This window comes from Alexandromys fortis, unplaced genomic scaffold (genome assembly GCF_014885135.2).
Source record: "Alexandromys fortis isolate MF-2015 unplaced genomic scaffold, M_Fortis_MF-2015_v1.1 scaffold_1, whole genome shotgun sequence".
In the NCBI taxonomy this organism is placed as follows: domain Eukaryota; kingdom Metazoa; phylum Chordata; class Mammalia; order Rodentia; family Cricetidae; genus Alexandromys; species Alexandromys fortis.
In genome coordinates this window covers 37,528,197-37,553,812 of record NW_026067927.1, presented here as the reverse complement: position 1 = coordinate 37,553,812, position 25,616 = coordinate 37,528,197, and the positions used below count along the sequence as shown (strand labels likewise).

At 40.5% G+C, this 25,616-nt stretch overlaps 1 protein-coding gene across 3 annotated transcripts in view; it reads left to right on the top strand.

Annotated features, from left to right (window-relative positions):
* Window positions 1-19,604, top strand: part of Gkap1 (G kinase anchoring protein 1) — a 46,434-nt gene extending 26,830 nt beyond the window's left edge. For 2 of the 3 annotated variants that reach the window (XM_050144098.1, XM_050144099.1), the window contains 6 exons: window positions 2,221-2,373; window positions 4,895-4,996; window positions 8,830-8,893; window positions 10,213-10,283; window positions 10,700-10,777; window positions 19,416-19,604. In XM_050144098.1, the coding sequence (XP_050000055.1) occupies window positions 2,221-2,373; window positions 4,895-4,996; window positions 8,830-8,893; window positions 10,213-10,283; window positions 10,700-10,777; window positions 19,416-19,463 (516 nt within the window). In that variant the 3' untranslated portion in view covers window positions 19,464-19,604. Of the gene's footprint in view, window positions 1-2,220; window positions 2,378-4,894; window positions 4,997-8,829; window positions 8,894-10,212; window positions 10,284-10,699; window positions 10,778-19,415 lie in introns of all 3 variants that reach the window. The other variant, XM_050144100.1, reaches the window with a different exon arrangement.
* The last annotated feature ends 6,012 nt before the right edge of the window (window positions 19,605-25,616 follow it).

Sequence of the window (25,616 nt, the reverse complement as noted above, 5' to 3'; positions counted from 1 at the left end):
TCAGTCTCAGGAGGTCCCATTTATTCAATGAGGCCCTTAATGTCTGTGCTGCCGGGGTTATACGTAGGAAGTGGTCTCCTGTGCCAATGTGTTGTAGAGTACTTCCCACTTTCTCTTCTATCAGGTTCATTGTGTTTGGACTGATATTGAGGTCTTTAATCCATTTGGACTTGAGTTTTGTGCATGGTGATAGATATCTGTGTTTTCTTGATTTTTTTTTTTTGAGTATGAGTGCCAAGACAATTCAGTATGGAAAAATTTGGGTGTATTCTGCACATCATACACAGAAACTAACTCAAAGCAGATCACAGAAGTATGTGTGTAAAACCAAAAACCGCCAGGTGGTTGTGGCTTTTAATCCCAGCACTCGGTAGGCAGAGGCAGGTGGATCTCTGTGAGTTTGAGGCCAGCCTGGTCTACAAGAGGTAGTTTCAGGACAGGCTCCAAAGCTACACAAAGAAACCCTGTCTCAAAAAACTAAGAAATAAAAAGCAACTAAAACTTTTGTATTATGTAGAGGACATAAAAAAACTTGGTAAGGCAACCTTTAATGAGGGAAAATATTTAGAAATATTTGATGAGATGTTTATTTAAAATACATAAGTTTTTGTATGCGTACATGTTCATGTATGTGTGCATGTGTGTGTTTCTGGGGACCAAAAGTCAATGCCCAGTGTCTTCCTCAGTTGCTCTTTATCTTATTAATGTATTGACAAGGGTGTCAAACCCATTTATTACTGTATTGAGGGAGTGTCAAACCCTTTTATTATTGTATTGAGGGGGGTATCAAACCCTTTTATTCACAGACTTGAGAATGGGAGGGGACAAAGAGGTTCACAAAATCAGATGTCCTTCAGAAGACAGGTCTTTGGCCCTCTGTCACTAACCAGGATTGTATGCACTTGTCATCATGATCAGCTTCTTAGACTACTTCAATGATTTCTGTTAGACCTTTATTTATATAAATATGCATATATGTCTGGGACGTGTCTGAGGGATAGATAGTGCACATAAATGGAGAGGCCAGAAGATGGTATCATCCCCTGGAGTGGGAGTTAGAGGCTGTGTGAGTCACCCAGAGTGGGTGCTGGGAACTGAGCTCAAGGCAGTACACACTCTCAACCATGGAACTCTCTCTCTCTCGCCAGAAGACAGACATTCTTATAACATGAAAGTGAATAGGCAAATAACTCAGTTAAAAATGAGCAAAGGTTCAAAGTAAACATTTCTCACACAAATTGTGCAGTGTTTAGTAACACTTGAAAGCAGCCTGCTCCAATAGCCATAGTGAAAACACAGCTCAAAACCCTGGAGAAATAGTTCATTTCCAGGAGGATGTCTGAAATAAAAATACAATAACATAGGTGAGAATACAGAAATCAGAACTGCCTCATGTTGTTGATAGGATTGTAAAATAGTAAACTGCTTGGAGCACACTAGCTTTTAAGATTTCCGATGGTTAAACATAAGCTCTGCACACCACCCAATAACCTTACTCCTAGGTGTATGCCAAACAGAGTTGGAAACAGATCCATAAACATCTTGTGGATAAATATTCATAGCAGCATTATTCATAAGACCAAAGAGGTATTTATCCACCAGTGACAAGAAAAAATGTAAAATGGGATATTACTTGGTAATAAAAATGAAGTACTAATCCATGTCATCACGTGGAAGAATCTTGTAAACATATTGGTAGATCAAAGAAGTTTGAGACAGATAGCACAATTACTCTATTTATATGAAATGTCCAAAATAGATAGGTTTATAGAGACAGAAAGTGAGTGTTGCCTAGGGTGAAAAAGAGTGTCAGGTGTCTGTCGTGACAGGTGTACAGCTCTCGGGAGGACATTAAACCTGGGTCTTTCACATACTAGCAGGCTGAACTGTGTGGTATGTGTAATAAAATCTTTAAAGGCCAAGTAGCCTGGACATGATGTTACAGAGCATGCGAGAAGTTGAGGCAGGAGGATCACAAGTTCCAGACTAGTCTGTGCTTTGTAGTAAGACCCTGCCTCTAAAACCTGTCAATCATGACACTCCAAAATACGAAGGACTAAGAAAAAGACAGGTGCAAGTGTCCGTCTGCTGCTTCCCTTCCGGAGACAGAGCGGTGACCTGACTCCTGCTGGTCAGTCCCTTTCACTGTCCCCCGAGAGACTCAGGGTTGAGTATGTGCACTGGTGTGGAATGGTAGTGATTCATGATTTATTTCGACAGGAATCGAATTCTTCTCAGACTTTGTCACATGATGGGGGATTCTTCAATAGACTGGAAGATGATGTTCATAAGATTCTTATTAGAGAAAAGAGAAGAGAACAGCTTACAGAACATAATGGAACAGAGAATTGTCCAGCTCCTGAGCACAACCAGGCATGTAAAATAAAATTCTCTCTCTCTCTCTCTCTCTCTCTCTCTCTCTCTCTCTCTCTCTCTCTCTCTCGTTAAATCACTGCTTGGCCCATTAGCTCTAGCTTCTTAAAAATTCTCTTAAAGTCACAGAGAAGTTATCTTTTAAAAGAAAGTAAGAAAGAAAATGGAAGATTTCAACTCTAATTGTACAAAGTAACAGTTTTAGGATATTATCTTAGTCATTGTTCTGCAAAGAATAATGTGTATGTGCAGTTACGTCACTAACGATGTGGATCATGTGCTGCACTGTGTAGTCAGGAGCTGGTGCTGGAGAGGGCAGCAGAACTGCGCTGAGTGTGTAAGTGACTAGATGACCTGGCGGCATTGTGCTGTAGAAAGCCTGGATGACAGTGGGATGTGACCGAAAGAGAGCAGGTGTGAAGTCAAATATTATATATAAAAATATTAGCGTTGTAACTCATCTGCTATACTATACTGAAACATAATTGTTTTTTTTTTCTTATTAGGAATTAGAAATTACAATTTTAAATAATTAATATAAGAGTATGTGTACATAATACATATTTGATAGATAATTGTTTTGTATGGACAAAAGAGTCATGAGTACAAAATAGTAGGTGCATTAGTGTAATAGGAATGGGTTTCTGGAGAGAAGTTAACATTTGAGTTGGAAGATAACAGGCCAGAAGGATCTGAACATGCAAAGATGAGGATAAAGAAGCTAAAATGTCTTCAGTAAAAATACAGACACAGTGAAATAGAAACCAGCTCAATTAAAAGAGAGTGTTGACCAAGTTTGATAAGGTAGATTGGAAAGAACTGTGGAACACTCAAAGCCAAGTTTGTAGTTTAGTTTGTAGATAGGAAAGAATTCAGGAAATATTTGAGCAGAATAAACTTTTATATAGTACTAGTTATTTTATTGCAGAGCCTAAGAACAACTGAAGGAATATGAAGAATGTGTGTGGGGCTAGATAAGATCTCGAGGAGACGGGCTAGAGGCACACTAGGCAGAGTGAAGATTGGTGTAGCCGCCGTTTGGAAAACAGTGTGGCAGTATCTTTTAAATCCGAGTCTTTCCATTTTTTTTTTTTTTTTCCGAGACAGGGTTTCTCTGTGTGTAGCCCTGGCTGTCCTGGAACTAGCACAGGCTGGCCTCAAACTCACAGAGATCCGCCTGCCTCTGCCTCCCGAGTGTATGCCACCATGCCTGTGTGCTGTAGTAATTTTATACATGATTTTATATAAAAGTCAGTTATTTATAAAAGCAAAGTCAGTCAGACTGAATGGACTGCACCTGTAGATAACAACACACACAGCAACTTTTTAAAATACGCTGTATAATGAGAAAAGTCACTAGATAATAGTTCAGTGAGATTAGCATATATATTAAAAATAAGCCAGATGTGGTGTCCCAAGTGTGTAACCTCAATGCTTAGGAGATCAAGAGATGTCTTCTGACCTCCTTCCATGTGTGCCTGTATGCATAGGCATGTATGAACACATACACATAATAAATAATACCAGATTTGCACACATGATACCAGATTGAGAATACCTCCGTGCAAGCCACTGAAGCTTTTAAGAAAAGCAGAATAAGGAGTTCCAAAGAGAAACAGCCTTGGAAACCCACGAAAGAAATCAAAGGAGCCTGGAAAGCGCTAGACACAGGCAACACAGAGAGCCAGGGGACCAGCCTCCCACTTAGCCTGTCAGGGAGGAGAGAAGGCTGAGGAAAAAAAATCCCCCCACCCCCAGATAGGAAGGTAGCCACACTAACAGGTGGGAAATCACAGAAACTCAAGACCCTTCAGTGAGATGGGTACAAAGCCAAACAACTATTTCAAATGTTTTCAGAAAAACGAAGAGTGACCTTTGTCTTGCTTGGGTTTAACTCGTGAGCTCAAGTCGTCCTCCGGCATTAGCCTCCGCGTGTCACACCCAGCACCAAGTCATCTGTGCACAGCAGCTTCTGCCTTGGCTTCCGTGTATCATGTGCACTTTATGTGAAGTTTCCATGCTATGTTATGCTAGACATGTTTCATAGGAACAAAAGGGTTTCAGTCTTTTTTCCTGGCATCTCTCTTTAGGAAAATACAACCAGTTAAATTCCTCAGAGCAGAACCAGGCCTGATGGCACACACCTTAATCCCAGTGCTCAGGAGGCGGAGGCAGGCGAGGCTCTCAAGCTCAATGCCAGCCTGGTCTGCACAGTTCCAAGACAGCCAGGGCTGTGTAGAACCGTCAGGGTGCCTCTGCATGTGCTTATTCTAGGATGGAACTGTCAATTCTAGGGCTGGATATTGTTCTAGCGTATGCTTACAGCTCGTCATAGAAATCTCACCTGCTATTACTGTATGAAACCAGGATCATGTACTTGAGCAAAGGTAAAAATATAGTCATTCAAAATTGCCTAAGAAATAAAGTCTATTTTTCCTCTTAATCTTTTCACAAAGGACTGTTGTAAACAATGATAGCTTGGACAATATTGGTCAAAAGCATTATTTTTCTTTTTTTTCAGGAAGTGGGTCTGAAAGATGGAAGAATTGAGAGACTGAAATTAGAACTCGAGAGGAAAGACGCTGAAATTCAGAAACTCAAAGCTGTGATCACCCAGTGGGAGGTGTGTCCACTCACTTCTGGGAAGAATTACGTATTTGCATTTTGTGGGTTCTGTATGTATTTATTATTCAGTTACTCTGCTTTCAGTCTTTTAAACTAACTATCCACTTAAATTCTGAATAATGGTATAAATTTTGTTATAAAATATATATTGTGGCCGGGCGGTGGTGGCGCACGCCTTTAATCCCAGCACTTGGGAGGCAGAGGCAGGTGGATCTCTGTGAGTTCGAGACCAGCCTGGTCTACAGAGGTAGTTCCAGGACAGGCTCCAAAACCACAGAGAAACCCTGTCTCGAAAAACTAAAATAAAGGGCTGGAGAGATGGCTCAGCAGTTAAGAGCATTGCCTGCTCTTTCAAAGGTCCCGAGTTCAATTCCCAGCAACCACATGGTGGCTCACAACCATCTGTAATGAGGTCTGGTGCCCTCTTCTGGCCTGCAGGCATACACACAGACAGAATATTGTATACATAATAAATAAATAAATATTTTAAAAAAAAGAAAAACTAAAATAAAATAAAAAAAGAAAAAATATATATTGTAAAATATATGTTGTATGTTATATGCAGGCAGCTTTGTAAACTATTTTAAGCCTGAGGTTCAATAGCATTAAGTTTATTTAGCTACTTGTTCTTTGTTTTTTGAGACAGGGTTTCTCTGTATAACCCTGACTGTCCTCATTTTGTAGACCGGGCTGGCCTCAAACTCAGAGGTCAGCCTGCCTCTGCCTCTGAAGTGCTAGAATTAAAGGTTCAGTAACACTAAGAACCTTTTCACTGTTGGGTGACCATTCCTGCTGTTCCCTTCCAGAAACTCTCCATTAAATCGCTCACTATTCCCACCCTTCACCCCCTAACAACAATTTATCTCTAGGAATTACCTGTTCCTGATCTCTCATTCTGGTAGGATCACACAGTTTTTGTCCATTTCTGTCTGGCTTATTTCTTTTAACATAGAAATTTTCTGAGCTGCCTCTGTGTTGTAGCGTTTATCAGAACTCCATTTCTTGTCCTGCCTTATTACATCCTCTGAAGTTTACGTGCTACGTTTTGTGTGTGGGTGCACAAGTAAGTGTCCAGGATCCTGTTTTGAGTTCTTTGAGTATTTTGAAAATCTAAAAGTAGAACTGCTGGTTATAGGATAATTCTGTCTTAGCTTTTATGTGACTTCCAAGCGTTCTCAGAGCAACTGTTTGTTGTCCTTTTACCAGAAGTGCACAGGGATTCCAGCTTCTCCACACCCTTGCTAATGCTATGTATGCAATTGTTTTCTCTTAAAGATTAATTTTAAATTTTCATTTGTATATGTGTGTGCTTGTATACATCACATATGTGTTCAAGTACCAGTGGAACGCAGAAGAAGATCTCAGATGCCCTGGAGCTGGAGTTAGAGGTTGTGAGCCACCTGATGTGCTGGGAACCAAACCTGGGTCCTCTGCAAGAGCAGCAAGGACTCCTGCCCTTACAATTGTTTTTAATCACAAACTTATAAGGCGTTCTCTTGCTACTGCCCTTTAGACTTCAACAAAGATGCTCCAGTTCCTCAAGCATCATTTGTCTTCTGATCAATGTTAGTCCACGGATTACTTACCAGAGCCTGTGGGCAGCCAGGGTTCTGGCGCTGCTGTGTGCAGCATCTCTCATTCATCTCAGATTCTTACTTTTTGTTTGTTTGTTTTTTTCGAGAAAAGGTTTCTCTGAAACAGCTTTCCTAGGGCTAGTTCCATAGAATATGCTGACCTCGAACTCACAGAGATCTGCCTCCCAAGTGTGGGATTAAAGGCGTGCGCCACCACTGCCCAATTCATCTCAATTTCTTAAGCATTTTTACTCTCTTTGTATTTGCTATAGCAGACGCTTCAGCTCCCTGTGTGGACTACAGTATTACTCAGTAAATAATTATTATCAGCAATTTAATTGGATAGAGTACTATTTAGTAAAAAATCACTTTTTATAGAATTTAAAACATATTTAAAGCCAGGTGATAGTAGCCCATGCTTTAAATCCCAACACTAGGGAGGCAGAGGCAAGTGGATCTCTGTGACTTTGAAGCCAACTGAGTATACAGGACAGCCAGGGCTGTTGTACAGAGAAACCTTGTCTAAACCCCCCCCTCAAATAATAAATAAAAATAAAATATATTTAAATCCACTGGGTTCTGGCATCATTCAGTGGTAGCTCCTTGCTTTGTGTATTTGGTGAGGCCCTAGGTTGGACTCCTGCACTATAGAAATAAAAAATAAAACTGGTAAATCTTCCACATACTTGTTCCGTGCTGAGAGAAAAAAGAAAGAGAGGTTTTTTACACTGATATTTTTAGGCATTTATTTTTTTATAACATTTTATATTGTTTTCAATAATTGGTTATTAGTGTTTGAAAGTATTTCAAAATACTAAAAGAAATGTTCCAGCCATGCTGTGGTGGTGTATGCCTTTAATCCCAGCACTTGGGAGGCAGAGGCAAGTGGATCTTTGGGTTTTTTGTTTTGTTTTGTTTTGTTTCTTGGTTTTTCGAGACAGGGTTCTCTGTGGTTTTGGAGCCTGTCCTGGAACTAGCTCTTGTAGACCAGGCTGGTCTCAAACTCACAGAGATCCACCTGCCTCTGCCTCCCGAGTACTGGGATTAAAGGCGTGCGCCACCATCACCCAGCGCAAGTGGATCTTTGTGAGTTTGAGGCCAGCCTGGCTGTAGAAGGAGCAGTGGGCTACATTCCTGCTGCCCAGCTCCTGGCCGCCTGGCTAGCTTTACCCAAAATAATACACGGAAATGGTATTCTTTTAAACACTGCCTGGCCCATTAGTTTTAGCTTTTTATTGGCTAATTCTCACATCTTGCTTTAACCCATATTTCGTAATCTGTGTACCGAGAAGATTCTAACCTGCGTCCATCTCGGAGAGGAGAGCTATGGCGTCTTTCTCATTGCCTTCTTCCCAGCATTCTGTTCTGTCTACTCCACCCACCTATGTTCTGACTTATCAGGCCAAGCAGTTTCTTTATTAATTAACCAATGAAAGCAACACATAGAAAGAAGAACCACCTACATCACGTGGCAGAAAGAAGGGAGGGAGAGAGGGAGGGAGGAAGGGAGGGAGGGAAGGAAGGAAGGAAGGAAGGAAGGAAGGAAGGAAGAAAGAAAGGAAGGGCAGAAGGAAGGAAGGAGGGAGGGAGGGAGCCAATGAAGACTGTTTGGGGAGATAATTATCAAAAATTCAAGTGGTTCATGTGGGAACCCAGCTCCTCTTATTCATGAATTATGGTGTATTGTTCATTAGGAGGAGAAGAGTCAGCCATTGGAAAAGGAGCTAAAAAGTCAAGTAGTGCCACCAGCTCTATGCTGACAGTGGCGGTGTAGGACTGCAGGGCAGTCTAGTAAAAAAGATGGAGCTGTTTTCTTTTGATTTTTATTGAAATTAGTTGGATTTATTCAAAGTTTTTATTTGGGAAAAAAGAAAAAAACCTTCAAAAATTTTAATATTTTTCTGACTTCACCTTTACCCCCCTACTTTGAATTTTTTTAAGTTCAATTTTATTATTTGTGTCTGTGTGTGCACACACACGTGTGTGATCTCTGCTCTCTGGAGTCACTTTGGTCTGTCTGCCCTTCTGTGGGTTTCAGGAATCAGACTCACACCATCACGCTCCACCCTCTAAGCCATCGAATTGGCCTTTTTAAGTTTCCTGAGGTTTAATTAAGTAGTTCTGATTACATCTTCCTCCATTTGGTTCATTTCCTAAATGATTTATGTTTTTAAATATACAGTCCATAAATTAAAAGTAGACCATAATCTACCATTTACTTTTAAAAAGTTAAAAATCTCTTTTCTCTGATTATTAGGCAAAGTATAAAGAAGTAAAAGCAAGAAATGGACAATTACTAAAAATGCTTCAGGAAGGAGAAAGTAAGTGAGTCACATGTTTTTAGGGTTTTTTTTGTTTAGTTGTTTTATGTGTATTAATGTTTTGCCTACGTGTATGTATATATGTATTGTATGCATTGTAAACATGTCTGGTGCCCAAAGACACAAGAAGCTGAGGATGGTTTCCCTAGAATTGCAGTCACAACAGTTATGAACCTCCATGTGGGTGCTGGAAGTTGAACCAGGGTTCTCCATAAGAGCAGCTGGTGCTCCCTTGTTTGCTTCTTTGAGATGGGGTCTTTCTGTGCAGCTCTGGCTGAACTGAAGCTATGTAGACCAGACTGCATAGTCCTTTGCCTCTCAGGTGCACTGCACTCAGCCTGGGTTAGAGGCGCTCACTGCACTCAGCCTGGGTTAGAGGCGCTCGCACTGCACTCAGCCTTTGTGCAGTGTTTAGATTTAAAGGTAATCTTAATATGTGAAAACAACCAAGTTCCATGTTTTATCAGCACACACACACACAATTCCCCAGAGGGATACAAATTGGATAGTTTATTATTTCCACTGTAAGGCCTCTTAAAGCACCTGGCCACTATTCAGGTAAGAGTGCTGAGTTTCTAGTTCTTACACATTATTGCACCAAGCCAGGCATGGTGGAGCACACCTTTAATCCAGCACTCTGGAGGCAGGGGTGGGCGGATCTCTGACTTGTAGGCCAGCCAAGGCTGCACAGTGATGAGACTCCCCCCCCCCCCAAAAAAGAAATAAAATCTTGTTTTAAGATTAGCCAAGAAGCCAAGTATAATGGTTTGTGTCTGTAAGCTCAGCACCTTGGAGACTGAGGCAAGAGCAGCTGAAGTCCAAGGGCCAGCCTGGGCTACAAAATAGAAGGATGGCTGAACAGGTAAAGCCGAGCTGCCAAACATCATAAACCTGAGTTGGATCCCTGAAACTTGTATGCTGTGATGAAAGGACTGTGAGAAATTATCCTGACATGTGGACGTGGCAAGTGCACACACATACATACACACACACAAACAAAAACATGACCTAATAAATAGACAAATGCTCAAGATATTTCACTTTTCCTTATAATTTTTCAGTTTTCTTATATACCTGTCCTAGTTATTATAAATTGAAAAATTAATCATCATATCTATGCAGATGATATTTCAGAAAAAATATAAATTACTTAAAAAGAAAACACTGTTGCTGTATTAATGACCAGAATTACTAGTGAGAAATAAGACCAGTCAGGCTCTAGAAGAACATCCATGGAGCGAAGAGGAGAAACTGGTGTTCTGACTGCTCTCCTCATTGAGTGGCTGGGGTGGTGACGATGCTGTTTTCTTTTCCCCCAGTGAAAGATAAGGCAGAAATACTCCTGCAAGTCGATGAATCCCAAAGTATCAAGAATGAGCTGACAGTCCAGGTGAGCGGCTTTGGGAGATGTTGAATGCGTTTTATATTATTCTGAGGTCTTGTTGGCCCCACAAAATAGAAATACTGCCTCTTAAGCAGGTGAGAAAGCAATGGAAAGTATTCATTATTATTGTGTACTAGCAAAGAAAGTTCCTGCTTATTGTATTAAAGATGGTAGGCGTGTCCTGGACAGTTTGGAAGGTAAAGGTTGTGAGTTAGTGGACAGAACACCAGCAGCAGGCAGAGCTTACCTGTTCCTGGAGTGGGTTTCTCTTCATGGCAAGCAGGCCTTCCTGTCTGTGCTCACTGCAGTGTCTCTGGGAACCATGGGAAGGGAGGGCATCTCTGATACTGACAGCTGTCAGATTTTATCACACTGAATATGTTCAGAATTAATGTACTTTCTTACTCATTATTTGGTTGTAGGTGACCTCACTGCACGCCGCATTGGAACAAGAAAGATCTAAAGTGAAAGTATTACAGGCAGAATTAGCCAAATACCAGGTATGTTTTATAGTTTGAAAGTTTTCTTTATAGTTACATTTGGAGTAGATACAATGTAAGAATAAATGTGCTATATTATTCTTAAGCAAAAATTTATTCACCAGATATATTAATGACTTTGTATAAAAAGTATTTATCTATGTTTATATGTATGAGTTTGCGGTGGGCGGGGCTGTGGAGGCCAGGGAGTATGCTGGATTCTCTGAATCTAGAGTTAGAAACACTGTGAGCCTCCTGACCTGGGCTGGAACTGAACCCAGCCCTCAGAAGAGCAGCAAGCACTCTTGGCCACTAAGCCATCTCTCCAGCCCTGTGTTGATGCTTCCATTATGGCCAGATAATGAACATTTTCAAAAATATAAAAGTAATTTTAGGTATTGTGTATATGACAATAACTCAAGTGATTCGGTAGATGCATTGGAGCTGCGCAGACAATCTGCACTGCTAACTAGGTGACAGGAAGGCACATTAGAGCTGTGCAGACATCACAACATCACACATTTGATGACTTGGATGTAGATTCTGCTCTTTTAACTGAAAAGTGTACAGATGGATTCTTTGACATTGTGTGACCTTTCACCCAGGGATTTTATATCCATTGATGTTATATGCATTCATTATTATTTTGATGACATTTTAGATTCTCAGCTTAAGAAGATAACTCAGCTCTTTTTTCCTGTGTGAAGCAGTAGAGAGTAATCATCAGTACTTTCCTTTAATACTGTGTCAGGTGTGTTCTTACACACTGTTGGGGAATATTAGTTTAAGCTGTCTCTTGTTTATGCTGCGTTTGTTTAACTCTGTGAAGCTGTGTTACTGTGCCTTTCTAAAACACATGTAAATAAAGAGCTGAGCAGCCAATAGCGAGGCAGGAGAGAGAAACAGGCGAGGCCGGCAGGCAGAGAGGATAGACATGAGGAGAGATCTGGGAGAAAGAGATAGGAGGATCTGGGAATGAGAGAGGAAGGAGGAGGATTTCAGGGCCCAGCCACAGTTACACAGCTACACAGCCACACAGCCAGACACAGAGTAAGAAGGAAAGGAAAGGTACACAGGAATAAGGAAAGATAAGAACCCTGAGGCAAAAGATAGATGGGATAATTAAGAAAAGCTGGCAAGAAACAAGCCAAGATGATAAGGCCAGGCATTCATAAGTGAGAATAAACTTTTGTGTGTCATTTATTTGGGATCTGGGTGGTGGGCCCCCAAAGCAGAAAAGAATAAAAAATGAACAACTACAATGTACTTACACATATACATGTAAATCATCAATGTGAAAACATGGTAAAAAATAAAAAAGGTTTGAAAGTCACTGGTGGCATAGAGAATATAAGAATTACCTAATCTAGCCTGGCATGGTGTGGTGACACACACCTTTAATCCCAGCACTTGGGAGGCAGAGGGAGGTGTTTCTCTATGACTTCAAAGACAGCCTCATCATAATGAGATATTGAAAGCAGTCCTTGCATGTCTATTATGTCGGGTTTTGGGTTTTGGGTTTTTGAGACAGGGTTTTTCTGTGTAGCCTTGGCTGTCCTGGAAATCACTCTGTAGACTAGGCTGGCCTTGAACTCACAGAGATCCACTTGTGTCTGCCCTCTGAGTGCTAAAAGGTGTGCACCACCACTGCCTAGCTAATTTATTTATTTACTTATTTTTTGTTCGATCTCAGTGAATTTTTCACACTGGCAGTATCACAGACCCAATGGTGCTTATCCCAGCTGTCTTATCAAGAGATATGATATGTAGCATAAACTCTAATTGGTGTTAAAATAAAAACCCAGAGTCAGATATACGGGTTAATGCTGAAGATCAGAGAAGCAGAGCGGCCAGCCACTAGAGAGTTCTTTTACCTCTGCCAGTGCTCAGATTAAAGGGCTGATCCTGTCCTCAGATTCCATCTGTCTCCATCAAATCTGAGATTGCAGTGAGTTTTTGTCTCCTCCCGTGTTATATTCCTCTTTCCACCCAACCATATCATTCCTGTCTCTACATCCCTAGTGCTGGGATTAAAGATGTGGAATTGCAAGTGCTGGGATCACCTTTGTGTGAGCTCTGTTTCTCTTTTAAACAGATTCAATCTTGTGTACTCACAGAGATCCATCTGTCTCTGCCCTCTGAGTTCTGGGATTACAGGTGTAAACCACCACCACCTGGCCTCTAGTGGCTCAGCACTGCACTCTGATCTTCAGGCAAGCTTTATTTGTTAAAACACAAACAAAATATCACTACATTTCTCCTTTTTTGTCAAAAATAAAAGAAGGCTATAATAGAAGAAAAACTATATACATTTGTCTCTGCCCTCTGAGTTCTGGGATTACAGGTGTAAACCACCACCACCTGGCCTCTAGTGGCTCAGCACTGCACTCTGATCTTCAGGCAATCTTTATTTGTTAAAACACAAACAAAATATCACTACATTTCTCCTTTTTTGTCAAAAATAAAAGAAGGCTATAATAGAAGAAAAACTATATACATTAAGTACAATAACAATATATATAGTCTATGAATACATCAACAATGTCTAGTCCATTTGCAATTGACAAATTCAGGGAAAGTACTCCATTTTCTGCCCTCACTTGGTGAACCCAAAGTCTTGTACCTAATTAGCTTTCTATCCTAACTTGCATTACCATTCAAAACTATCTTGATATCTCTCAGTCTTACACTTTACACCTCTTTAGTGAGTTTCTTTTCTGCATCTAGTAAACGAGGAAAACTTTAACTGTCTAGTCTTCAACTCCCTCAGAGACCGAGAAGGGAAATAATATTAACTGAGTAAGCAGGAAGTGCAAACAAGTGACTTCCAAAAAATGTGAGGAATGACAAAAAGAGCTGGCTGCCTTGACAGTCACACAAGGTCAGGGCACACATATTCCGCCTACAGGCCTAGCATATCTGATGGACTTTTTTATGACGCACAGTTTTTGAAGGACCGTCCTGCCTTGTCTTGACAAGGTTTGGCAGTCACTCTCTTCTGTGTCCTGCTTGTCCAGTCAGCACCAGCATACTGTCAGCCGTTGATGGAAGAGCACTTTCTTCCCCAATGGCCTACTATTGCCACAAAGAAAGTAAACTCCATGTGGAGTTTCTTCAATGTCCATCAACTTCCCTGAAGTAGATTGGTGCTGCCAGGAGTGGACATGTCTCATTGTCATAAAAAAAGAACCTATGTTCTTAAAACATCCTAAATGCCATATTCTGTAGATCTCTGAAGTGTTTGGAGGTGACTTATATAAAATATATCTCTGTTTGACCTAATATGACTACAAGTTCGATTGTAATAGATGACTAATTACTAACCTGCATTTCCTTATTATCCTAAATAGTTGGTAATAATTTTCAAGAGCTAAAAATTTTCATTACATTGTTAAATGAGCTGTAGAGGTACAATGCTTTGAACAAGAGTAGAAATGAATATAGTGTTCTAACAAAATCTAAAATTTGTATCAATATACAATTTTTATATAATATACAAAAATCCAATCAAATGTAAAATATTTAAAGCTAGTTGCTTTTTTAGAAGTAAATTCAATAATCTACCTTTTTTATGTTATCTATACCCTCCCTTTTTTCTTTTTAGAATAGATTCAATAATCTTCCCTTTTATCCTATCATCTCTTTATCCCTGTTTTTCTTTTCAAAACAAGAACCCTGAATCTCATCTCCTTTGTTTAGCTTTTTTCCTGACCATTACCAATAACAGCTTGTAACCAATTCCCCTGAACAATAACAGATACCTAGAAGCCAATGAAAGACCGAAAACCACCCACGCCTTCCTCTTAGGAATGTGGGCATCATGTTCTTAAATTTACTTCCTGCTGATAATTCCCAGGTACTATTTAAGTCCATGTCACCCTCTGAGGTTTTGACCAAATTACTCAGTTCATCAGGACCTATCCCAATAGTGGGCCATAGATATGAAATGTCTCCTATCAATATTTGAAAGTCATTAAGAGTCTGCCATTGATCTCTCCTAATTTGCACCTTTTGGGATCTAATTTTCTTGTAAACTTATTTAACCTAAATAATTAATAGACTCTCCTTTTTTTTTCAGGAGCAATGTTTAATCCCCAACAAGGCAAAATTTTCTTTATTTCTTCAAACATTCTTTCTAAAGTAATCTACATTTGAATCAGATGGTAAAATGCCATCCATGTAATGGTAAACTGTAGATTGAGGAAATTGTTTATGTTTCATTTCCAATGACTAACTTATAAAATATTGACACAGGGCGGGGCTTTTTAACATTCCATATGGGAGAATCTTCCATTGATATCTCTCAGCAGGCTGAGAATTATAAGTAGGCACTGTGAAGGCAAATTTTTCTCTTTTTCTTGTAAAGGTATCATGAAGAAACAATCTTTTAAATCAATAGCTGTAAGAGGCCATCCTTTAGGCAAAGGAATGCCAGACTGTAGAGGGCCCACTGGTTGAATCACCTTATTAACAGCTCTTAGATCTGTCACTATTCTCCATCTTCTGGATTTATTTTTAATAGCAAACAGGAGAATTTCAAGAACTGGTTAATTCGTCAGTATGCTGAGCATTTAACTGCTCCTCTACCAGCTGTTTTAAGACATGCGGTTTCTCTATTGTTAAAGGCTGTTGTGCAACCCATACAGGTTTGTCTGTCAACCATTTTATAGGTAGGGCTGTTGGTGCCTTTGAAAGATCAGAAGTTGTTGTTCCCTCTTCTTGTACAACCTGAATGGTTAGTGACTGTTATTAATAATACCTTGTAATATTTCTCCCAGAAACATATATTAATTTATGGCTTGTTTTTAAGATTGGGGGAATGTTAATTTGAGTATTCCATTGCTGTAACAAATCACATCTTCTTATGGCTTTAATATTCCTCTCTGTCCTTCTGGCCTTATACATTCAACCCATCTCACATTCTATTTTACCTAAGATATCTAATCCCTAGAAGCTGAAAATTTACCTCCTGAAGAGGCCAATTTGGATGTCAATATTCTGGTGCAATTATTGTTACAACTGTACCTGTGTCTACCATACCTTCAGTGATGTCATTTTTCATATTTTTAATTTTGGTCTTTGTTCATTTATAGAAGTTTGCTAAAATACTCTACTTTATGATTCTTCCTGAAGGTTTTGTTCTTTCTTCTATAGCTATTCTATTTTCTAGAGTAGTATGGTTTCTTACTATAGGCATTAGGTTCTTTAATTGCTCTGGGAAGGAGTTTCCTCTATGATGGCAGGAAACAACTGAACTGAATTTAGCATAGGGGCCTGTGAGAGGCCCCTCAAGGAGTTCTCCCCACAGCATAGGGTCACCTTGAATGTCCCTCTTTGATCTACATCCATTAGTCCAATGCCTACCTTTGCCACACCTTCTGCATAATCCAGAACACCAGGGGTTTTGTGTTTGAATTATGCTTAGAAAAAACATTGTTTCTAGGAACACTCTGTTTACAGTCCCCTTTAAGGTGACCTTATTTGTCACAGTTGAAACACTTAACATTTTGATTTTTCTTCAAACCTCTGGAAATCACCTCTCCCATCCGAGCATCATCTCGGTCATGAGTTTTAATATTAATTGTATCTCAGATCCATCCTCCGAAGGTGCTGACCTCGCCTTTAATAGCCTTATTACCTTTAGGATTGTGCAGCGCCATTTTCAAAAGCCATAGATTCAATTATTATTTGTCTAGCTTCTGAATCTGGTATCATTCTATTTACTGCTGATGTCAGCCTTTGTAAGAAATCAGTGAAAGTTTTTTGGGGGGGCCCTGTATGACTTTAGTAAATGACTCAATTTTTTCCCCTACTTTTTCAATTCTGTCCCAAGCATTCAAAGCTGCTGCATGACGTAGAACCAGAGTGTGGCCATCATATAGAGATTGCCTTTACATATTAGCATAATCTCCTTCTCCAAGAAGTTGGTCTTGGGAGATTTCCATACCTCCAGCTCTACTTCATTGTTCAGTGTAGGAGCCTCCTCTTTCCACCTGATCCTCATTGTAACTGTGGGTCAGGCTCCAAGGCTGCTGTAACCAAGTCTCTCCAGTCTATTAGAAAATGACCACAAGTTTAACATTTGCTTCACAAAACGTGAATGCATACCATATGAGACTCTCACTTCCTTGAATCTCCTTAAATCTAACATTGTTTGGCATAGAAGTGCATTCAGCTCTAACAGAGCCTCTCTCACTTGGCAACTCCTGTAACGTTACTGGATATATTAAGGTTGGTTGTTTGAAAACCTTAGGCTGTTCCTCTCTAACCTTATAATGCAATGCTGAGATTGGTTCTCCTTTAAATTCCTCTGTCTGAATCTGAATATCTGTAGGATCTGTCTTAGGTTTTTCTATGGCTTATATCTTGGCATTCACACCAAACAACTTTTTAAGAGATAAGCCAAAAAAAATTATCAAAACCACAAGGATTATCAAAAATGATAATTAACAGTATGTTAGTCCCAGTTAAGTTGGTTATCCCTTTATTTAATTGTTCTACTTTTAAATAATGCATTACGTAATCATACAGAGACCTAACTTTTTCTGTCATAATTGTGTGTTCCATTTTTTAACATGGGGAAAAACTTAACTAATCCCCCCTTTAAGAATTCCCAACTGTCTCACCAAGTCTGCCAACAATGACTGCTGCTGCGTAGATCAGTAGAAGCCTGAGCAGGTGTCAAAGCAGCTACCTCGCTTGGAAGCAGCCTGAAAAAGGGGGTCCAGGGAAAGGCCACCAGGAGAGAAAAAAGGAAAACCTAGTAGGAACGATGGTGACTCTGGTCTCATGTAGCTGCAAAGCCACAGGCAAACAGCTTTTTTGTGAATTTGTGCCCCAAATGTTGGGCACCAGATGTAGTACAAACTCTAATTGGCGTTAATAAAAACCCAGAGTCAGATATAGAGTTAATGCTGAAGATTAGAGAAGCAGAGCGCCAGCCACCAAAAATTTCTTTTACCTCTACCAATGCTCAGACCAAAGGACTGATCCTGTCCTCAGACTGCATCTCCAGACTGCATCTGTCTCCACCAAACCTCAGACTGCAGTGAGCTCCTGTCTCCTCCCACCTTACATTCCACTCTCAGCCCAGCCATATCACTCCTGTCTCCACCTCCCTAGTGCTGGAATTAAAGACATGGGACTCCCAAGTATTGGGATTAAAGGTGTGAGCCACCACTGCCTGGCCCGTAGTGGCTTAGCTCTGCACTCTGATCTTCAGGCAAGCTGTATTTGTTAAAACACAAACTATCACTACAGTGATAAGAATTTTAATTTAATACACAATCATAGGGCTATTTACCTTAAAGGAATGTTTCCTAAATTTATTTTTATTTTCCAACTAACAGGAAATAAATCTTTTTTTAATTTTTATTTTTGATTTTGTTTTTTTGAGACAGGATTTCTATGTGTTGCTTTGGAGCCTGTCCTGGAACTCAAACTCACATAGATCCACTTGCCTCTGCCTCCTAAATGCTGGGATTAAAGGTGTGAGCCACCATTGTCCAGCTAAATGTTTTTAAATGTGTTATAACACATTTCATTTCCCACAAAATGAGTACATATTTTTCCCTAAATGAGTAAACCTTTTTGGCCCTTGGATGTGATGAGGACTGAAGAGCAACATTCATGTATTTAAAAGAGTTTTTGGTTTTTAATTTAGAAGATTGATGTATTTGACTCCAAAGGGAAGCCGAGGGCCAGGGGGTGAAAGAAATGAGGAGAAGCTGCTGCCCTTCCAGATGAGCCTGGCCTGACGTACCCCTAATATGGCTGCAAAATATACTTTTAGTATATTCTTAACCTTTTAAGTATTTATTTTTATTTTACGTGTATGAGTGTTTTGCCCTTAGTCCCAGCCTGAAAATCAAATTTCTAATGCTGGGGCTGAAGAGTTGGCTAAGCAGTTAAGAGCACTGACTGTTCTTCCAGAAGATCTGGGTTCAGTTCCCAGCACCCACATGGCAGCTCACAACCCTCTGTAACTTTAGCTCCAGGAGATTTGATGCTCTCCTCTGCCCTCCCTGGGCACTAGGCATTAAAGTAGTACAGTGACATATATGCAGGCAAAATGCCCATATGAAGAAAATAAATTTAAAAATTGTTAAATTCTAATACTATTTAGTAAGAATATAACTATACATAAATTATAAATTAAATTACCAAAATGGTTTTTTTTAAAGATTTATTTATTTATTATGCATTCAGTGTTCTTCCTGTGTGTATGCCTTCAGGCCAGAAGAGGGCACCAAATCTCATTACAGATGGTTGTGAGCCATCATGTGATTGCTGGGAATTGAACTCAGGACCTTTGGAAGAGCAGGCAAAGCTCTTAACCACTGAGCCATCTCTCCAGCCCTAAATTACCAAGATGTAATTAACTGAATTACCAAATTTTCTGATTATATTAAATGAATAAACTTTGTACTTTTTACAGTATTTAGGATAAAGTGAACTCTGAAAAATGAGATATTTGTGATCTTAGTTAATGAACCTAAATAGGTCTGCATAGAAATACTATTACTTTATGTAGCATTTGTAAAAGTAACTGTGAGAGCAGCCGGGTAGAACACCTAGCTTTGCTTTTGATTTTGTGTACTCATGCACTAAAGAAGGCCGGAGCTGGTGTGTCTAAATAATGTGCTGTTTTTCCTTCCAGGGTGGCAGAAAAGGGAAAAGGAACCCTGAGTCCGACCAGTGCAGGTGATTACGGCCATCACACGGCACTGTCGGAGGTTTGCAGAAATGTGTGCATTTAATGCTGTGCAACCAGCTCACTCATAGTCTATAATTCGATGTTCTTTTGGCTTAAACTTAAAAGAAAATATAGAATACCAGCAGAACTTGATTATTGTTGTCTGTCCAAACCTATGACTTTAGTTTTTCATCAGTCAATAAAATTAATTTACTCTTCCACTATTCCGCCTGACTTTAAAGTCTCCTGAGCAGTGTGGATTGTTACTGCTCAGCTGCCAACACCATTGTGTGCTAAACTTCACAGGACAGCAACGTGAGTAGAAAGGATGCGGCTGATGTCCTCAGATGGTGGTGAGCAAAAATAATGATCACATATTCCGAAGGATAATCACAAATGTATCACATTTTTCTCATTGAAAATTGATAAAAATTGAAAAATTTCTTGTAAGAAAGCTTACAAGAGATGATGTATAGAGAGAACTTTTCCTGAGTGTTTGTTGAGAAGCATGACAGAAGGAATAAAATCTGGACTAGAAAGATTTGCTGAAATAGCAGCCTGGCCCAGCAGAGTGAGAATTAGACACAGCAGCACTGAGGAGTCTTGGTGAGGGGAGACCAACAGATGACGTCATTGCTGTGAAACTGCTAGGACAGTTAGCAGCAAATGGGGACTTTGTTTTCTTTAGTATACTCAGTGCTACACAATTATGATTCATTAAAAGATTGTCTTTGCCTTTGAAATAGATGGCTGAGTGGCAGAAACAGTGTTTAGTATTAGAAGAGAATACATGAACACTAATCTTGGCCTCTTGAGCCAGTATTACTGAAATATTCCATATGTGCATGTTTGTGTGCATGTGTGTGTGTATGTTTGTTTTATATGTATAACCTTTTTGCCTGAATATATATGTGTGTTTACTATGTGTGTTCCTGGCACCCACAAAGATCAGAAGAGGGCATCAGATCCCCTGAAACTGGAGTTAGGGATGGCTGTAAGCCACCATGTGAGTTCTGGGAACAGAATCCGCCCTCTGCAAGAGCCACAAGTGCTGTTAACCACTGAGCCATCTCCCTAGTCCCAAAGACTCCCTTTCTTGACAGTCTTTTATTTCTTTAATTTACCGATGTGGTGCGTGCTCTCGCACACGTGAAGAAGCCAGAGAACCTGGAGGGACTCTTCTCTCCTTCCACCATTTGGGCTCTGGCTCTCAGACTCAGGGTGTCAAGCTTGCGGGAACAGAAATGTGATGAGTTGCCAGTATTGCTTATCGCTGACTTTTCCATTAGGTCACATGAGCCTTGCAAAGAGCTGTGATCTATCACTCCCTGAATTCCCAGGGCTGGTCTGTCATGAGGCAGAGAGTAGATACTAAAGCAAAGTTTAGTTGATAAAAAGGATATTCAAGGGAAAAGGAAAATAAAAATAAGGATAAAAGAAAAAATTATAAGCCAAGCATGGTGAAAGAGTAGAAGCCTTAAAAGTTATTTTATGCTGGAGGTCTAGCTCACGTCTAAATGAGCAGGAAATACTACCGAGTTACTCTCGCTGCCCAGATGGCCTTTATTTTGACTAAAACATGAACGTTTACACAGGAGACATAATTAGAAAGACAGGAAGGAAGTGTGGATAGCTGGCATGTTGGAGAGAGGACACTTGTTGCTTCCCAGCTGCTCATCAGTTTAGCCCCAAAATAATCACATAGAAATTATATTATTTAAATCACTGCTGGGCCCATTAACTCTAGCTTCTTATTGGCTAACTCTTACATTTTAATTTAACCCATCTCCATTAATCTGTGCATCACCATGAGGTCGTGGCCTCCCAGCAAAGTTTCAGCATGTCTGCCTATGCCAGTGGTTCCATGGCTTCTCCCTGACTCTGCCTCCTTTCTCCCAGCATTCAGTTTAGTCCCCCCCCTTCCTAAGTTCTGCCCAAAACTTAGGTCCAAAGCAGTTTCTTTATTCATTAATGGTAATCACAGCATACAGAGGGAAATCCTCCATCACTGGCAATCCATGTTGAGCTTCAAATTAAATCCACATATTTGATAAGTGAAGGGAAAACATAAATCTACATGGGTGCCCTGTAATAGGTATCCTTTAAGATAATTGAGTTTAGGCCAGGTGTGATGGTTCCCACCTTTAATCCCAAAAGCTGGAAGGCAAAGTCAGGTGGATCTCTGTGAGTTCAAAGCCAGCCTGGTCTACAGAGTGAGTTCTCAGACAGCCAAGGGTACATGATAGAGGAGTCCTGTCTCAAGGGGAGGAGGGATGAATGGTGAGAAAGAAAGAACAATGTTTTTCAGAGACAAAAACAAGTGAGAATGAGCTGACCCTTTATTAAATACTTGTTAGCAGGTGGGAGGAAACAGGTGTGGGCAGTGAGGTGGCAGCAGGCAGAGGTACTTGCTGTCAAGCCTGCAGGTCTGAATTCAATCCCCAGAATGCACATAAAGAAAGAGAACGAACATATAAAAATCAGTAGCCTTCCTATACACCAGTAACAACCATGCTAAGAAAATCGGGGAAGGGATCACTTCACAACTAAAAGAAACAACAAACACCTAGAAATAAACCTAACCATGAATATGACAGACTTGAAGGACCTCCCATGTTCAGGAATTCAAATACGAACACTGTGGAAAGACTAACTTGCCAATGGCACTGCAGATCCAGTGGGGTCCCATGGAAATTGCAATACCATCCTCACAAAGCAAAGGAAGCATCTTCAAATTCACGTGGATGCACAAAAGACTCTTGACAGCCCAGAGCTGGGTTCTGCAGGTATTAACTTCTCTCCTTGTACTGTGTAGCTACAGTGGTGAAAGAGCATGATACCAGCAAAACAGACCTGTGAGTAAAACAGGGCACCCAGACGTCAGCCCACACAGCCACAGCCACCCCATTTTAAGAAAGATGCTAAAATATACATTAGAAAAAAGACAGTCATTTCAACAAACATTGCTCAGAAAACTGGATACTCACAGAGGGAACAAAACTAGAACCCTACCTCTTACTCTGTCTAAAAAATCAACTCCAAACGCTTCAATAACTTTAATGTAAGTCTTTAAGCTAAAATTGTTACAGGAAAAAAAAATGCTTCCAGAATCTTAGGCAAGGACTTTCTGAACAATATTTCAGTTGTTCAGGAAATCAGACCAACTCTTAGGAAATAGGACCTCAAGCATTAAAATCTGCACAGAAAAGGAGACCATTATGTGAAGGGACAGTCCTAGTCCTGAATGAAAATATATTTGCTTGTCTAACAGGATTGCTATCTAGATATTCACAGAAATCAAAAATCTAAAGAAATACAGCCACTCAAAAGAAATGGGCTAGTGAACAGTTCTTCAAAGAAATTCAAATGGCCAGATACCGATACACAAATACACATAATTAAAAATAAGAAAGTTAAAAAATACTTTAAGCTCCATTGAATTTTCACTTCACCCTAGCCATTATGGCATTCATTAAGAAAACAAAAACAGAATGACAAAAGGCTTTATCCAATTCGGTGGTCCTTGTTTCTAGGCATCTCTATGCTCTTGGCAGCTCTTGGCAGTTTCATCACATTCAATAACAGGTCAAAAGGCAAATCTTTGTGAAGACCTTGACTGGCAAGACCATCACCCTAGAGGCAGAACCCAGTGACCCCATCACGTGAAAGACAAGATCCGGGATAAAGAGGGCATATGCACCCCCCCCACACACACACACAAAGCAGCAGTGACTCATTTTTGAAGGCAAGCAGCTGGAAGATGACCACACTCTTTCTGATTACAACATGCATCTGGTCCTCCATCTGAGGGGTGGCTACTAATTCTTCAGTCTGTACTTCCAGGGGCCATGATGACATTTCTCTACACAATAACCATTTGCCCCAATTTAAGTTGAGAAATTAACAAGTTTCAGTAATAGCTGAACTGTTGTTAAAAATGTTAATACAAGTTTTGTTGCATGGTTGAAAAAGAAAGAAGAGGGCAGAACTTGGGGGAAGGAGGGGGTGGTAAATGATGTTAATGTAATACTCATTCTCCAAAAGTCAAAACAAAAAAGAAAAGTGCTGGTGGCGATGTGGAAAGGGAACCCTTCCATGATGCTGGTGGGAATGGGAACAAGTGCAGCCACCATGGCGATGATGGAGGAGGTTTTCCTCAGAATCCTGAGAACAGTTGTCTACTATATGACCCAGCTAACAGCACCCCGGGGCCCCAAGGCAGCGTCTCACGGAGCAGCTTGAGAATCAGTGCTCACTGCAGCGGCAGTCATAGTGTCTAATGACGGAACCAACCTAGGTGTCCACCAGCAGAGGAATGTGAGGTGCATGTGTGTATTCAGTCACAAAGAAGAATGAAGCTACGATTTCAGCAAAATGGATGTACCCCAAAATAATCATATAAATGAAGCCAGTCTCAGAATGGCAAATATTGTATGTTTCCCTTATCTGTTGTTCCTAGATTTTCAATAGATGTATAAAACCATGTGTGTATGGCATGAATGTAGAGTGAAAAATGTCTAGAGCAAAAGGGGGCTTCCAGGAAGACTGAAGAGAAATGAGAAGACAAAAACCAAGGTGTACATTATATAAATGTAGTGATATTTCATTTGTATTTTAATAAATAAAGCTTGCCTGAAGACCAGAGAATAAGATAGCCCCCACCTTGGGCACCAAATGTAATACGCTTAATAAAAACCCAGAGACATATTAGGGTTCAGCCTGAAGGTCAGTAAAGCAAAATAGCCAATCACTGGCTCTTACCATCCCAGTCATAGAGCAGAATATAAGACAGGAGCAGACAGCTCTCAGACACAGTCTCGTTCTGAGATTCCTGCAAGCAGGATTGCATTTCAGACTGAGGTAGAGATAGGTAAGAGGCAGTGGCCAGACTAACCAGACTAACCAGTAAAAGGGTTAATGTCCTCTGTCCATGTGCACTGTGGTGTCTTCAGCACCCCCGTAACAGTTCTAAAGTGAAGCAGTGCACACTGCCGTAGGAGGGTAACCAGCAGCTCTCTGCTCTCTGATTAGATCTGAGACCAGGAGAGAGTCCATGCTTAGCACTGTAAACCATGGTGGAAGAAATAGACCCTAGGAGGGAGCTGAATACCATAGCTTGGCAAATTGGCACAGCTTTAAGCTGTCCTCATAATATTCATGCTTATAATTATCTGTGCTACTCTCGACCTTAATTAGAAAAGTTCTTTCCAGTGATGGGTGGTGACATAAGTGACAGACGCACTCCAGGCCTGGACAGCATTTATATAAGCCTCTCTAAGGCTCAGTGAGCATGGGAGAAGAGTGGGTAGAAAGAAAGTCACAGGAAAGCGAGAGAGAAACTACCAAGTGTTATCTTATGAACAAGACACAGATGGATCTGCACAAGAAGGGCCCCTACCCTTCACAGCTGAAGTATTGGTGGTAGCTTCAGAGTGAGGAAGAACCATGGCCTTTTGCATGCACATCAATGACCACACAAGACTCCTGTTGTCACACAAATGGCCCCGGTTGAACTACATGGGTCACTAACAGTGAAGGTCAGTAATGTAGGAAAGTGATAGGGCAGGGGGGAAGTAAGGGATTTAGGGGGTGGAAGCAAGATAGAGGATGGAAGGAGAGGATAATCAACATATTACATACACATGAAATTGGCAAATAATTTATAAAAAGTTGCAATTCCTATTCCAAAAGCCCTGAGTTATTAAATAAAACATCCCCAGTCCTGGGTATGAGATACCGCTCCAGGAATTATTGACCAGGAAGGTCCCAAAGACCTCCTAAATTATGCAAGTTATGGCCATTGCACCTACTAGCCCACCAGAAGTGGGTGTGAGAGACCCCTTTTGTTGATGACAACCACACACCTTCATTGTAGAATACAGAGAAAGAAGCCATGCTGGAAACAAGAAGCTTCCTCACTGCTGGGAGGCCATTATGGTGCCAGTAAGTGCTAAAACAGCAGTTTGGGAAGTAGAGGAAATCAGAAATAGTATTTACCCTCTTTGGACTTTGCAAACTACAATATCAAGTTGCCAGGCAAAGGACGCTTACTGAAATAATAGTGGAACAACTATTACAGGGCAACCATTTGGTTTCTGATTGGCTCTGAGCCCATTGCAGAGGGGGGAATGCATGCCTGCTACTGTGGATCTTGTCAAGCATCCA